General features: G+C 39.6%; 1 protein-coding gene across 4 annotated transcripts in view; it reads right to left on the reverse strand.

Annotated features, from left to right (window-relative positions):
• ALMS1 (ALMS1 centrosome and basal body associated protein) overlaps positions 1 to 15672 on the reverse strand; it is a 224466-nt gene that overhangs the window by 117549 nt on the left and 91245 nt on the right. For all 4 annotated transcript variants that reach the window (XM_054473537.2, XM_054473532.2, XM_054473546.2 and 1 more), the window contains one exon: positions 10708 to 12566. In XM_054473537.2, the coding sequence (XP_054329512.1) occupies positions 10708 to 12566 (1859 nt within the window). The remainder of the gene's footprint in view (positions 1 to 10707; positions 12567 to 15672) is intronic.

The following is a 15672-nucleotide window of genomic DNA, read 5'->3' on the forward strand; positions in this document are numbered from 1 at the left end:
CTCTGACCCAAAGAATAATAAATTAAAATTAAAATTAACTTGTTGGGACCTACAAATTGACATGACAACAGTATTTCTACATATAAGCAACGAACAATGAGAAAACTTAAATTTTAAAATGCCATATACCATAGTATATTAACTACTTAGGAATATATTTAGTGGAAGATGTGTAAAATCTACACAATGAAAATTACAATACGTTACTGGGAGACATTAAAGATGACTTAAATAAGTGGGGAAGAAAAACCTCACCATGTTCATGCATAGGAAGACTGAAAATTCAAATGTCAATCTACAAAATTGATCTACAGATTCCATACAATCCCCCAAAAAAAATCCCAGTATGCTTATTCTAAAATTTGTATGAAAATGCAAAGGACTTGAAATAGCAAAAATAATTTTGAAAACAAAAACAAGGTTGGAGGACATAACCTGACTTCAAGACTTACTATAAAGCTACAGTAATCAAGACATTGTGGTACTGGTGTAAAGATAAATAAAAAGAACAAAGAAACAGAGTAGAAACTCTAAAACTTACACATATAAGGCCAACTAATTTTGACCAAGGTTCCAACTAAATTCAATAAGGAAATAATCATTTTTGAAAAGTGGTGCTAGAATATTCCTAGGGAAGAAAATGATCCTCAACTGCATAACTTACACCACAAATGAAAATTTGGAAATAGATCACAGACTCGATCACAAAGTTAAGACCATAGCATTTCCACATGAAAATACAGGAGAAAACTTTTACAACACTTGATTAGGCAACATTTTCTTAATCAAGACACAAAAAAGTACTACTGATTAAAAAAAAATTACCAAAGTGGATTTCATCAAAATTAAAGATTTCTGTTCCCCAAAGACACCATTAAGAAAATGAAAATCACACCACAGACTATGAGAAAATATTCACCATACAGAGAGGATTTGTATCTGGAATATATTATAAAAATTCCTATAATACTGAGACAAATAATCCAATGGACAAAAGTGAACAGATACTTCATAAATAAAATCATGCAAATGGGCAAGAGACACAGAAAAGATGCTCAGCATCATTAGTCATCATGGAAATACAAATTAAAATTACAATACTATACTGTTTCATACTCACATTTAGAATGAGTGAAATTAAAAATAACTGTTAATACCCAGTGTTGGCAAGGATGTGGAATAACTGAAACTCACATATGCAGTTAATGGAACAAAAAACAGTACAAGTGGTTCCAGTTCCAGGTTAGCATATCTAATCCTAGATGAGATGAGCTATAAAACCTAGATAGACTACATGGAGCAGCTATTGGAAGACTCTGGAAAATAACAGAAGCAGGCAGATTGAAGATCATAAAATATGAAATATCATCAAAATGGTAATGAGTTTGCCATCATTTTTGTTTCCTCTGTCATTCCTTGGCCTGAACTCAATATAGCCTGAAACCTAAAAGTGGATATTAGCATAGACAGAAAGACTTCATAGCGAAGCCTTCTAGTTCAGGCTTCAGGAATGAAAGAAGGGTCTCCCAATACTCTATATAGAGTGTGGAATCCCCTTTTTCCTTATCTCTGTATATTAGTCATAGCATCCCAGTAATCTCATGGTGGCAATGGTACAAGCAGTAACAGAGGCTGGCAGGAGCCTAAAGTTCTGAGGAAGGGAAACCTTCAACTTACACCAAAGGAAATGTGGGCTCAAGAGTGACCACACCTGGTTGGTTTTTTATCCTTCTGTCCTGTGCCACTTGGCCCTGACACAAGGTAGTCACAGAAAGTACATAGAAAAGGGATGAAAGTACCTAGAAAAGGGCCACTAGGCACACACATGGAGGACAGATGTGAACAGCACTGCAAAATCTTTGAAAACTGAATGGACTTGGAACAACAACCTACAGAAGGCTGGCTGGAATTTTTAACCTGAAACTAGTTGGGTCATTGTCTGCTAAAACAAAAACATCAACATTCTCTATAGCATTTAAACAAGACTTGTCATTTCATAACACATCATTATGAAATACAATCTAAAATTATTCATCATATTTAGAACCAGAAAAAATCTCAGCTCAAATGGTGTCTTAGTCTGTTTGCACTGCTATGAAGGAATACTTGAGGCTGGGTAATTTACCAAGTAAAAAGGTTTATTTGGCTCACAGTTCTGCAGGCTGTGTAAGAAGCATGGGACCAGCATCTGCTTCTGGTGAGGAACTCAGGAAGCTTCCAATCACAGCAGAAGTGGAAGGGGAGAGCCCACATCACACGGGAAGAGGAAAGAAGTGGAAGGTGGGGAGGAGGGGAGTCGTTCTTTTTTAAACAACCAGCTCTTGGATGAACTATGAGCCAGAACTCACTCATTACCACAGGGAGGTCACTGAGCCATTCATGAGGGATCTGTCCCCATAACCCAAACATCTCTCTTTAGGTCCCACCTCTAATAATGGGGATCAAATTTCAATATGAGATTTTGAAGAGACAAATATCAAAACTAAATCACATGGGAACAGACACCAAGGCTAGGATAAAAGAGATATGAGAATTCCCTGACAAAAACTATAAAACAGCAGAAATAAATGAAAACTGGATATTTACACACAGAAGAATGAAGCTAGACCTCTATCTTTCGCCATATACAAAAATCAAATCAAAATGGATTAAAAACTTCAACCTAAGACCTCAAACCATGAAACTACTACAGAAAAACATCAGGGAAAATCTTTAGGATATTGGTCTGGGCAAAAATTTCTTGAGCAATACCCCACAAGCACAGGTAACCAAAGCGAAAATGGACAAATGGGATCACATCAAATTAAAAAGCTTCTTTACAGCAAAGGGTACAATCAATAAAGTGAAGAGACAACCTACAGAATGGGAGAGAATATCTGCAAACTACCCATCTCACAAGGGATTAATAACCAGAATATATAAAAAGCTCAAACAATTCCATAGGAAAAAAATCTAATAATCCAATCAAAACACTAAAACTAAAAACTACAATGAGGTATCATCTCACCCCAGTTAAAATGGCTTATATCGAAAAGACAGGCAATAACAAATGCTGGCGAAGACGTGGAGAAAAGGGAACCCTTGTATACTATTGCTTGGAATGTAAATTAGTGCAATCGCTAAGGAGAATAGTTTGGAGGTTCCTTAAAAAAACTAAAAACTGAGCTACAATATGATCCAGCAATCCCACTGCTGAGTATATACCCAAAAGAAAGGAAATCAGTATATGGAAGACTGATTTTGTTACTCAAGAGCAATCTACAGTTTCAATGTAATCCCATGTTTGTTGCAGCACTGTTTGTGGTAAGCTAAGATTTGGAAGAAGCCTATGTGTCCATCAATAGATGGGTAAGAAATGTGGTACATATACACAGTGGAGTACTATTCAGACACAGAAAATGATGAGATCCAGTCATTTACAACAATATGGATGGAACTAGAGATCATTACATTAAATGGAATAAACCAGGCATAAAAAGACAAACACCGCATGTTCTTACTTATTTGTGGGATCTAAAAATCCAAACAATTGAACTCATGGACATAGAGAGTAGAAGGATGGTTACCAGAGGCTGAGAAGGGTAGTGAGGGGTTTGGGGAGAGATGGGGATGGTTAACGGGCACACACACAAAAAAAATAGAAAGAATGAATAAGACCTACTATATAACACAAAAGGGTGACTATAGTCAATAATAACTGTACATTTTAAAATAACTTAGAGAGTGTAATTGGATTGTTTGCAACTCAATGGATAAATGCTTGAAAGGATGGATACCCCATTCTTCACAATGTGCTTATTTCACACTGCATGCCTGTATCAAACATTTCATGTACCCCATAAACATATACACCTACTATGTACCAACGAAAATTAAAAAGAAAAAAAAAAGACATTTCTACAGCCACCTCAATCTTTAGCAATCACCACCCAGAGCAGTTAGCAGCCACCAACATCAAGGTAAGACTGCCACCTGCAAAAAGTAACTCACTGAAGGTTCAAATAATTGTTAGCATTTTTAAACAATAAAGAATTTTTAAATTAAGGTATGTACTTTTTTTAGACATAATGCTATCATACACATAATAGAGTACAGTACAGTGTAAACGTAACTTGTATATGCACTGGGAAACCAAAAAATTCATGTGACCGGCTTTATTGCAGCGGTCTGGAACTGAACCTGCAACATATCTGAGGTATGCCTGTAAACCTATAGGCTTAAAAAAACTCAGCAAACCCCAAACAAGATGTACCAAACAAATCTATACTTAGAAAAAGAAGATATTACATTAAAAAGACACGTGCACACACTTGTACAGCAGCACAATTTGCAACTGCAAAGACATAAAAACCTAAGTGTCCATCAACCAATGAGTAGATAAAGAAAATGTGGTATATATATACCACGGAATACTATTCAGCCATAAAAAGGAATGAAATAATGTCTTTTGCAGTAACTTGGACAGAACTGGAGGCCATTATTCTAAGTGAAGTAACTCATAAAAACCTAAGTGCCCATCAACCAATGACAATTTTTAAATTAAGGTAGGTACTTTTTTTTTAGACATAATGCTATTATACACTTAATAGAGTACAGTATAGTGTAAACATAACTTGTACATGCACTGGGAAACCAAAAAATTCATGTGACCAGCTTTATTGCAGTGGTCTGGAACTGAACCTGCAATATATCTGAGGTATGCCTGTAAACCTATGGGCTTAAAAAAACTACATATTGGGTACAGTGTGCATACTACTCAGGTGATGGGTGTACTAAAATCTCAGAAATCACCACTAAAGAACTTATCCATGTAACCAAAACAACCTGTACCCCAAAAACTATTGAAATGAAAATTTAAAAATTAAAAAAAAGAAGAAACCCATATCTAGAAGCATAATCAATGTGCTGGAAAACAATTAAAATAATCAGAGAAAAATAACACATTGTTCTTACATAGAGAACAATGACTCAAATGACTATGAATTTTTTGTCAGAAACCATGGAATCCAGAAGGAAGGCGCATATTTTTTAAGTACTGAAAGAAAAGTACTGCCAACCCAATCACATGATCCATTTAAAAATCAATTAATTGGACTTAATCAAAAGGAAACACCTTTGCTCTTTGAAAGACTTTGTTAAGAGGATAAGAAGACAAGTCGCATACTGTGAAGAGATATTTGCAAATAACATATCCAGAAAAGACTCGTATCCAGAATATATTAAGAACTCTCAAAACTCACCAATAAGAAAGCAAACAATCCTATTTAAAAAGCACTTCACCAAAGAGGACAGTAAATAAGCTCTTGAAACGGTGTTCATAATAATTAGCCATTAAGGAAGGACATGCAAATTAAAACTATGTTGAGATACCACCGTACAACTATAAAAATGGCTAAAATATATTGACAATTTACGCACTGGTGAGGATGTGGAGTAACTAGAATGCTCACCCATTGCTAGCAGGAATGCAAAATGATACAGACGCTCTGAAAAACTAGTATTAGTTTAGCTCTGAATAATTCTTACAAAGTTAAATACACACCTATACCATATAACTCAGGTTAAATATACACCTATACCATATAACTCTTCCTTAGTATTTACTGTAGAGAAACAAAAACCTGTCTATAAATGTTTACAGCAGTTCTAATTTTAATGGTCCCAAACTAGAAACAACTCAAATATCCTTCAGTGAGTGAATGGATAAACAAACTGAGTTACAATAAAATATTATTGCTTTTAATAAAGCAATAAAAAAGCACTACTGATCCACACAAGATGGATGAGTCAATGCATTTTGCAAAGTAAAAAAATCAGACCCAAAAGGCTGTTACATATTTTATGATTCCATTTGTGTGACACTCTAGAAAGGCAAAACTCTAGGAAGAAAACAGACCAGGGACTGCCAGCAGTGAGGGATCGGGGAAAGACTGTCTCCAAAGGAACAGCATGGGGGAATTTGGGGATTGATGGAACTGCTCATATGAAACTGTAGCAATGGATAGAATTGTAAAGCACAGAAAGTGAAGTTTTAAGTACAGAAATTTTTAAAGGTGAACCAGGATATGAGGCAAAGATGGAATGCAGAATGTGACTAATGAATCTAACTATATTATAAATGAATCACGTACTCATACTGAAGAATATGGGGAAGGGAGATGCTGACTTAAGAAACTTTAGCAAACAGCATTTTTGTCTAGATATTTTAATGACAAATTCGAAACTGCAGATAAACGCTGTACTCTACATGCAGAATTTGTTTTTCATGTGGGTATGGGCTATTAATTCTGAAACTACTTTATTTATATACTAGGGTAAATACATTACAGATAATGAGAGCCAGTTTTATCGCTATTAGAGACAGAAGTTACAAATAAAGAAAGGGGAAAGGCTAGAATCAACCCTGTGGATCTGTACTGGAGTCAGAGGTATCAATATGGACACATGATTTAAAACACACACACATGTTAAAAGATACAGATATGAGTATACACATAAATTTACAAATCTACCTATATTTCTTAGCTTTATTCACTGAGAAAGGCTAGACACAGCAACATCCCACCAGCAATGAGCATGCCAGGTACTTACATCTTGCTTTCTAAATACTATACTCCTTCCTCCCTTCAAAAACAAGAGGGTTTTTTGGCTGGGCATGGTGACTCACATCTGTAATCCCAGCATTTTGGGAGGCCGAGGTGGGCAGATCACCTGAGGTCAGGAGTTCAAGATCAGCCTGGTCAACATGGTGAAACCCTGTCTCTACTAAAAATATAGAAAATTAGCTGGGCTTGGTGGTGCAGACCTGTAATCCCCAGGTGAATTGTAATCCCCAGGTGAGGCAGGTGAATTGCTTGAACCCGGGAGATGGAGGTTGCAGTGAGCCAAGATCACGCCACTGCACTCCAGCCTGGGTGACAGAGCAAGACTCCGCCTCAAAAAGAAAGAAAACAACAACTACAAAAAAAAAAAAGAGGGTTTTTTAATGAAACAGTTGATTTCAGCTCTGGGGCAGGGTATAGGAGCCAACCTAAAAGTGCTCTAAATAGCTAAAAAGAGAACTTGAGCAACAAAATAGTAATTGTAGCATTGGATTATAATCCAAATAATGAACACTCATGAGTCTACAGTAATGTAAATAAATAACCTAGGGCGGAATAAATGAGGGAAGAACAATTCTCCTTACAGAAGAATTCCAATTAACAAATGTAGAAGAGATGAAAGACATAAAAAAATTAAAACACCAGAGTAATAACTGCTACAGCCAAGATCCACTCATGAATGCTAAAATTAGTAGTCAACGTTTAAGCAGAAACAGGTTATTTGTATAGTCTAACAAAATCTCCCTCAAATGTTTAGTATCTCCAAAGGAAAAACAGTAACTTTACAGTGGAGAATCCTAGCAGATACCACTTTAGCCAAGTGACCAAGGTTAACAACACCAGTTAATGTATATCAACATAATGTGCTCTCTGTTGTGACATGTTGAGAATGCATAACCCTAATCTAACCTTGAACCATCAAACAATGCTAAATTGAAGAAGCTTCTTCAAAATAACTGATTAGCACTCTTCAAAGCGTCAAGGTCATGAAAGACAAAAAAAGACTGGGAAACTGTCATAGATTGGAGGAGTCTAAGACATGACAACTAAAATGCAAGATGGAATCCTGGGTTGGATCTGAAACAAAAAAGGTTCATTTGTGGAAAAACCTGGTGAAATCAATGTTAGACTATATTGTTTTATACCAATAATAATTTATTTTGATAAATATTTTATGGTTATGATGTTATGGTAAGATGTTAACATAAATGGAAGCTTCAGTACAGGTTACATGGACAACCTCTAAGATATCCCCTAATGACATCTACCTCCTGGTATTCAGGACCTTGTGGAATTCCCAACCCTTGGGTGAGAGCTTTAGACAGTGACTCATTTCTACTGAAGAGAATGTGGCAGAGGTGACGAGATGACACATCCAAGGGTAGGTTACAAAAAGACTGTGGCTTTTGTTTTGGGCACCCTCTCTTGCCCTCTCACTGCCTCACTAAGGGAAGCTTAGGTGTCATATTATGAGTGCCTTATAGAATCAAAAAGCCCATGTCTCTGGCCAAAGCCATGGCCATGTGAGTGAGGCTGGAAGCACATCCTCTCAGGCAAGCCCTGTGATGAGACCACATTTGCAGCCAATACCTTGTTTGCAACCTTGTGAGACAACCTAAGCCAGAAGTACCCAAATAAGCTACATTTAGATTTCTGACCTACATAAATTTTCAGATGTTTTATTAAGTTGCTACATTTCAGGGTAACATGATACACAGCAACAGATAATACAGAAACTCTCTGTGCTATTTCTGTAACTCCTCTGTAAGTCTAAAATTATCTCAAAATGAAAAAGTTTGAATATATTTTATACACATATACTTTATAAATATTTTATACATATATACTTTATAAATTTTTTTGAGGTGGAGTCTCACTTTGTTGCCAGGCTGGAGTGTGGTGGTGCAATCTCGGCTCACTGCAGCCTCCATCTCCCAGGTTCAAGCGATTCTCCTGCCTCAGCCTCCTGAGTAGCTGGGATTACAGGCACGCGCCACTATGCCCAGCTAATTTTGTATTTTTAGTAGAGATGGGGTTTCTCCATGTTGATCATGCTGGTCTCAAATTCTCAACCTCAGGTGATCCACCCACCTTGGCCTCCCAAAGTGCTGGGATTACAGGGGTGAGCCACTGCACCCAGCCTTTTATAAATATTTTATAAGGTATTATATATATATTTACTTATATATATGTTTTATGCATCTGTGTGTGTGTGTGTGTGTGTGTGTGTGTGTGTGTGTGTGTAGTTTGAATTATTTATGGACTGTGGAGTTCGATAAACCTAGGTTCAAATGGCACCTCCAATGCTCAATGGCCATGTGATCTTGGGCAAAATATTTTCTCTAAGTCTCAGGTTTTTTAAATCCACAACTGAGGTAATAATATCTATTTGTGATTATTACACTAAGTATAATATAAGCATCCACTACAAATGTACACCCTGAACAAATGGCATTATTGTTAGTTCATATATATAATCATCTATTACTTTCTTCTCATTCATAGCTTTATCTGATTTTTAAGGTATTCAGTGCAATACCTTAGCATTTAACCTTTGAAGAGTTTAAAAATTGTATATGAAATTGTCACTGTTTTAATTTCTAAACTTTTTTTTTTTTTTTAAGTATCAATACTGACCAGCCTTGCCAACATGGCAAAACCTCATCTCTACTAAAAATACAAAAATTAGCCAGGCATGGTGGTGCACGCCTGTGGTCCCAGGTATTCAGGTGGCTGAGGCGGGAGGGGAACCCAGGGGGCGGAGGTTTCAGTGAACCAAGATCACATCACTGTATTCTGGCCTGGGTGACAGAGCGAGACTCTGTCTCAAAGAAAAAAATTTTTAAAGGTATCATTACTGATCTCTACAGCACTCTACTATTTTTAACACTAAAATCAGAGATTGACCTTGTTTTTTTGCCCCAATCTATTATCTCAATCCCTAACTTTTAGAGCTATAAGGGACTTTTCAGCATTCCAACCCTTTCCTTCTACATATGAGTGCCAAGGATATTAAATCAGTTGTCCAGGATCGTGGTTGGAAGTGTTGGAATTAGGGTTCAAATTCTAGGACAGAGTACTGTGTAGGGGAACAAATCCTTACTTTGATTAAACAGAATGCATTTGAATGCTCTTTCTCTTGCCTACAAACAACATCTTTTGGCACAAGTAACAGTCAGCATGTTTCCCAGTAGGAAAATAGAGATCTCATCGCCTGCTTCATAGGATCATGATGAGAACTAAGTAAGATAGCATATCTAAGTTCCTTATTGCCATGACTACTACCACATGTAGATTATGAATAAACATTTCTCTCTTCCTCCTTTCCAAGCCTAGTGCTCTCCACTGTGGTACGATGCCTCTTCAACTATAAGGTAAAATACTAAACATACAGGTAGCTCTGCTTCACCATATTGTAAGAGGCTCATTAAAGTAAAACTGAATTAATGGCAAAGTGCTAAAATTGGGCTGAATAATATAAATCTAACAGACTTATCCCTGAATTGAGTTTCCTTTCCTACAATACTTTATGAGGTGGGGCATCATATCAGGGAGCACATTATGTTGACAGATGTTTTACTGGTGATGCAAATCTTCATCATTTGACTAAACGTATCTGCCAGGATTTTCCACTGTAAAGCCACTTTCTTTGTAAATACTAAATATTTGAGGGAAGTCATGAAATGGAACCAGAGAGCTGGAGAAGAGAGAGAGAGAGGGAGAGCGGAAGAGAGAGAGTGACCAAGCACCCACGTACGTGTGTGCAACCTCCGAAGGAGATCTTCAGCATATGTCCAACACAGTAAATAAATTAGTAATTGTATCATTGGATGATCAAAGATTCTTTTCAAGGTCATTCAATTTTTTAAAACACTTGATGTCAAGTCTTGCCAAAAGCCCTCTGAAAGTATAAATGCATTACTGTTATATGTTCTCTCTTACTTAACACATTTATTCCTTGAAAGACTTCTAGTAATTAGCCAGACACAACCTCCACTCAGAGAAATCACACGGCCTTTCCCCCAAGAACCGATATCTACTTAAGTATTTGAAACCCTTTATCACAAAGTCCATCCAGCTTGCTTGTTATCACAATGAGACTCACCGATCTGCAGATATTGGGGTCCCCTCTGGATTGGATTGTCCTTCGAAATCTGAAATGTTCACTTGTGTTTGCCTTGAGGTTACTATCTGGCTATTCTGAGAAGGTCTGGTTTTCAAGTCCTGAGTAATAGTGTTACTGTCTGGAAGAGAAGGCTGTACGACTTGGAAATCCAGTGAAGATTTAGGTCCTAGAAAACCTAAAGATTCTTGATCCTGTGCTACAGGTTTACTGGTCAATAATTTGGAGGTTGGTTCCAGTGATCTCGAAGATACAGTATGTAAGTCAAAGTTAAACTCACTATTCATCCTCGCTTTAGAAGCAGCATCCAATGAATGGAATCTTTTATCTAAAGTTCCACTATCCAACTTGGAAGAAGTCTTGGGACAAAGAGTTATACGAACACAAGAAAGTGCTTTTCTATTTGAAGGAGGAGTAGATGCAGATGTTGCTAATGTACAGTGATTTGGGGCTGACTGGGAGACCACAGTATTGAACTTGGCTTCAACATTTATATTAGAAATGTGTGATTTAGGCTTATGTTGATTATTCTTTTCCACTACACAATCCTGACCGTGAGGAAGGGGAAAATGGTGTTTATTCATTTGGTCATCTACACCTGGTGCTTTGCTTTGGCATTGTTCAAGCGAAATGGGAGAAGGAAGGTCTGAAGCTATAGAATCCTGACCTTGAGGAAGGGGAGAATGGTTTTCTCTCATTTGATGATCTACATATGGGGCTTTGCACTGTTCAAAGAGTTCTCGTTGTTCAAGAAAAATGCAAGAAGGAAGGTCTGGAGCTACATAATCCTGATGTTGAGGAGAGGGAGAATGGTGTTTCCTCACATGGTCATCTACATGTGGGGCTTTGCTTTGTTCAAAGAGCTCTCGTTGTTCAAGAAAAATGCAAGAAGGAAGATCTGGAGTTATAGTTACATTCTTCTCTTTTACTCCTAGTCTGGAACTCGATCTGCCTACTCCTAGGGTGGAACTTGGTCTGCCCATGCTAATAAGGGTATGGTTATCAGAAATTTGAATTTCCTTGAAATTGCTACAATTTGCACTGGTACTGGGCTCAGAATGACTGCCTGTAAAATCTGATCTTTCTAAGGGTTTTTCTTCCTGAAAAGAATGCTCAAAATCAACAGGTAATTTTTGGCTTTGCCTTCTACCTTCTGCTAAAATAGTCACTTCTTTATCTGGTGAATTACTATGCATTTTAAATGATGAAGGGGAAGAGGTTTTCTGTTTAAGATCTCTAGGAGGATTTTGTTCTTCAGTTAAATGAGAATTAAATACCCCCACAGATGCTCCAGTACACTGGCTACCTTCAGTAACACCAACCTTAACAACAGAGGAATTGGAAATGCATTTAGAATGTCGGTGAGATGAAAAAGTGATGGAGGTAGTAAACTTTTTCATGGGTTCTGGGGATGGCATTTGTGATGAAGAATGAAAATCCACTTCTTTAGGTGGCACAAAAGCAGGTTCTACTAATTCTGACAGCCAAGGGTCCATCTTTTCATGGAATGGCATTCGAAGACCTTTGCTGATTTTGAATTCATCAGGTATAAAGTTTTGAAATGGGGAATGACTTTTTAACTGCAAGGAATTCCAAACTTTGAAATGGGAGTTGTTCTGGTCTAAGGATGCAGAAAGGTTGACGTGCTTGCATGATGATGGGCTCTGCCGTCCTCTGGTCATTTCTGAGGGTTCAGCAGATCTGAAAGCACAAGGGTGGCTATCTAGTTGTGGATGTTCAGAAGTTAGAGTCCGGAAACATCCTTTTTCATGGCTCTCAATAATAATGTGACTACATACAGCTTCTGGCTTGCATCCCATTCCCCGTGGACTCTGTAAACCCTAGAAGATACAAACAAACAGGTTCTTATTTGAAGTAGTCCAAGTAGTTATATACAAATCAGTTTTATACAAATCAGTTTTATACCCACACTAAGATTAGACCATGAAGGTCATGTCATTCTTTTATAATATAACAGGACAAAGAGCACAGCAAGAAAAAAGACAGTTAACTACAGAACAAAATGGCTCACAATGATTAAGACCACTCAGAGAGTTCTTCTAAAAAATTCCCACTAAAGTAAACAGCAAAGATTACTATTGTCCACCAGTAAGTATTCTCACCTTTCTTTTAATAATAGAAATCCCTCACTCAAATTTTTGCTGGCCACATAGCCACCAAGTGGGAGACATTTCCTGTTTCTTCTGCAGCTAGTTGTAACCAGTTTACTAGGTTGAGGCCAATGTGATATGAATGAAGGCATCAAGTACAACTTCTGCTTCCTGTCCTTAAAATCAAGTTCTTGACCTGCATGTTCCCCCAGTATCACCACCACTATCATCACTATTTTTCTCGCCTGCTGAAAACGTTAATGCATGGAACAACCTTGGAAGTCATGTGTAAGACAGCTTAGTTGTCCTGCCAGCTTGGATCCCTGGATGACATCAAGGAACAGAGCTCACTTTCCTAACATGAACAAAGACGTGAAAAAATAAAATTCTATCTTATTTGAGCCACTCTATGTTTGACTATTACAGAAGCTTGACCGACATCCTAATATTTTACCCCTAAGAATGGGGGGGAAAAAAACAAGACCTTGTTTCCTGGCGCATAGGATCAGTACTCAAAGCTACCATAAATATAACATTTCTTTGAGGTTTCTGTGTTTTACCTATAAAGTCATTATAACTTGGCATTCTATTTGATGATATAGCAACATCTGATTTCAGATAAAAATATTTTAAATTATGTTGCATCTCCCCAGATGATGGAGTAGATATATTTTTGATGGCAGCAGCATCCCATCTGGAGTGGCTGCTGCAATGATGCCAGCTGCAGTGGGGAAGGAGCAGCTAGGGCTGCTTGCTCTACTGAGCTGGTGGGAGCCAGGAACAGGCAGAAGCCCCACTCCCTTCTGAGTTGGAGGGGCAGGAACCCCACCCTCCTGGGCACAGCTGCAGCTGCCCAGTCACAGCTGTGGACCCAGGCACCACTGCACTCTCGGGGATCTGGGAACTCCCCCTGCCCCTGCAGGCTCAGAAGTGCCTGTTCCCACTGCCAGGCCTCTCCCCACTCCTGGTTCCCACTCCAATTACAGAGCAAAGTTGAGGCCAAGCCCAGGCACTGTCGTGACCCAGCCAGGTGTGCACACACTTGGGACAGCACTGACAGACCAGGCCCCTGCCACCCTGCCAGACACTGGGCACCCACAAGCACAGGAGGGAGGTTGCGGGGACAGGGAGGGCTGAGGGCAGCTCAGAGTGGGCCTGCAGGCGCCCCTTGACATAAACAGCCTGGGTGTGCCATGGATACCATAGATGGCAGACAGATGGCAGACAGGCTCCTGGGCAGAAAGGGGCAGGTCACCAGTGAAGCCCTACCTTTAAGCCAGGGATGGCTTGAAGGGCTGCCAGTTCCACAGACAGGAGAACTTATGGTGCTTTTTCTGGGCCTGCCCATGGACCAATTGGCATGCACCTCCTCCCCTCTGAAGCCCATAAAAACCCTGGACTCAGCCAGACTTGGAGAGACAATGGAATGACCTGCCTGCAGATAGGAGCTACCCACTCCGGGTCTCTTCTCTGCTGAAAGATGCAGATTACGGGATGACCTGCATGCAGGTAGCAGCTACCCATTCTGGGTCTCCTCTCTGCTGAGGGCTATACAGACAATGGGACGACCTGCCCGCGGACAGAAGCTACCTACTCTAGGTTCTCCTCTCCACTGACAGCTGGACAGTCGTCGGGATGACCTGCCTGCAGAAAGGAGCTACCCACTTTGGGTCTCCTGAAAACTGTTTTGCCACTCGATGAAACTCCTCTCCATCTTGCTCACCCTCTAGTTGTCCACATACCTCATTCTTCATGGATGCAGGATAAGAACTCAGGATCCACCAAATGGTAAAACTAAAAGAGCTGTAACACAAACAGCGCTGAAACATGCCCCCTCCGCACCTGCCATGTTGCAGGGAACAAGAAGAAGAGACAAGCTGAGGCCTTTGGGGAAGCCCAGACCTAGGGGGTCCCCAAGCCAGGACTATGACATCCTCTTTGGGGTTTTGTGGTTCCTGGTGTCTTCCAAGCTTCCAGTTGCCACCACCACATTGCCCTCACCCAGATGTGGGTGCCCACAGCAGAAGCCACACACAGTACATCTGGTCCAGCTGCAGCCTTGCGTTGAGGCAGCACCAGTGCCAGCGCTGGAGCTGCCTGCCCTACCACAGCAGTCAGCATGCCTGGCTGTGTGCAGTGGCTAGACCCCACACTTGCTTACCCACACACCCCTCACCACTCCATGCCTGGCTCATGCTTGGCAGATGTAAGATATAGCATAGTAGTGCGAGCCAAGCACAGCCTGCCAGGCCAAGTGGGCAGAACGTGCCCAGCAGGTGTGAACAATACTCAGGCAGAAGATGCTGCTGGCCACAGTGGTTTCCAGCTTGCAAAGCGACACCTCGAGGATCCTGTGACATTTTTCTTTCTTTTCTTTTTTGTTTAAGACAGGGTCTTGCTGTGTCACCCAGGCTGGAATGCTATGGCACTATCACTGAAGCCTTGACCTCCCAGACTCAGGTGATCCTGCCACCTCAGCCTCCTGGATAGCTGGGACAACAGGCACATGCCACTACATCGGGCTAATTTTCTTTTTCTTTTTGTAGAGACTGGGTCTCACTTTGTTGCCCAGGCTGGTCTCCAACTCCTGGATTCAAGGGATCCTCCTGCCTCAGCCTCCCAAAGTGCTGGGATTACAGGCATGAGCCAACGCACCTGGCCAGATGTACTTTTCCCTATTTCTCCTGCTAAGTAAAATTCAGCCCACTGGAAAATATATATAAAACAAATGTAAGAAGAATCTGAAAGATGTAGAGAGGAAGGTAGATTAGCTAGAGATCTAGGGACCTAAGGAATTATGCTGTGGTGCAATCCCTGGGTTTTCTTTTTCTCTTGC

This window comes from Pongo pygmaeus, chromosome 12, assembly GCF_028885625.2.
Source record: "Pongo pygmaeus isolate AG05252 chromosome 12, NHGRI_mPonPyg2-v2.0_pri, whole genome shotgun sequence".
In the NCBI taxonomy this organism is placed as follows: domain Eukaryota; kingdom Metazoa; phylum Chordata; class Mammalia; order Primates; family Hominidae; genus Pongo; species Pongo pygmaeus.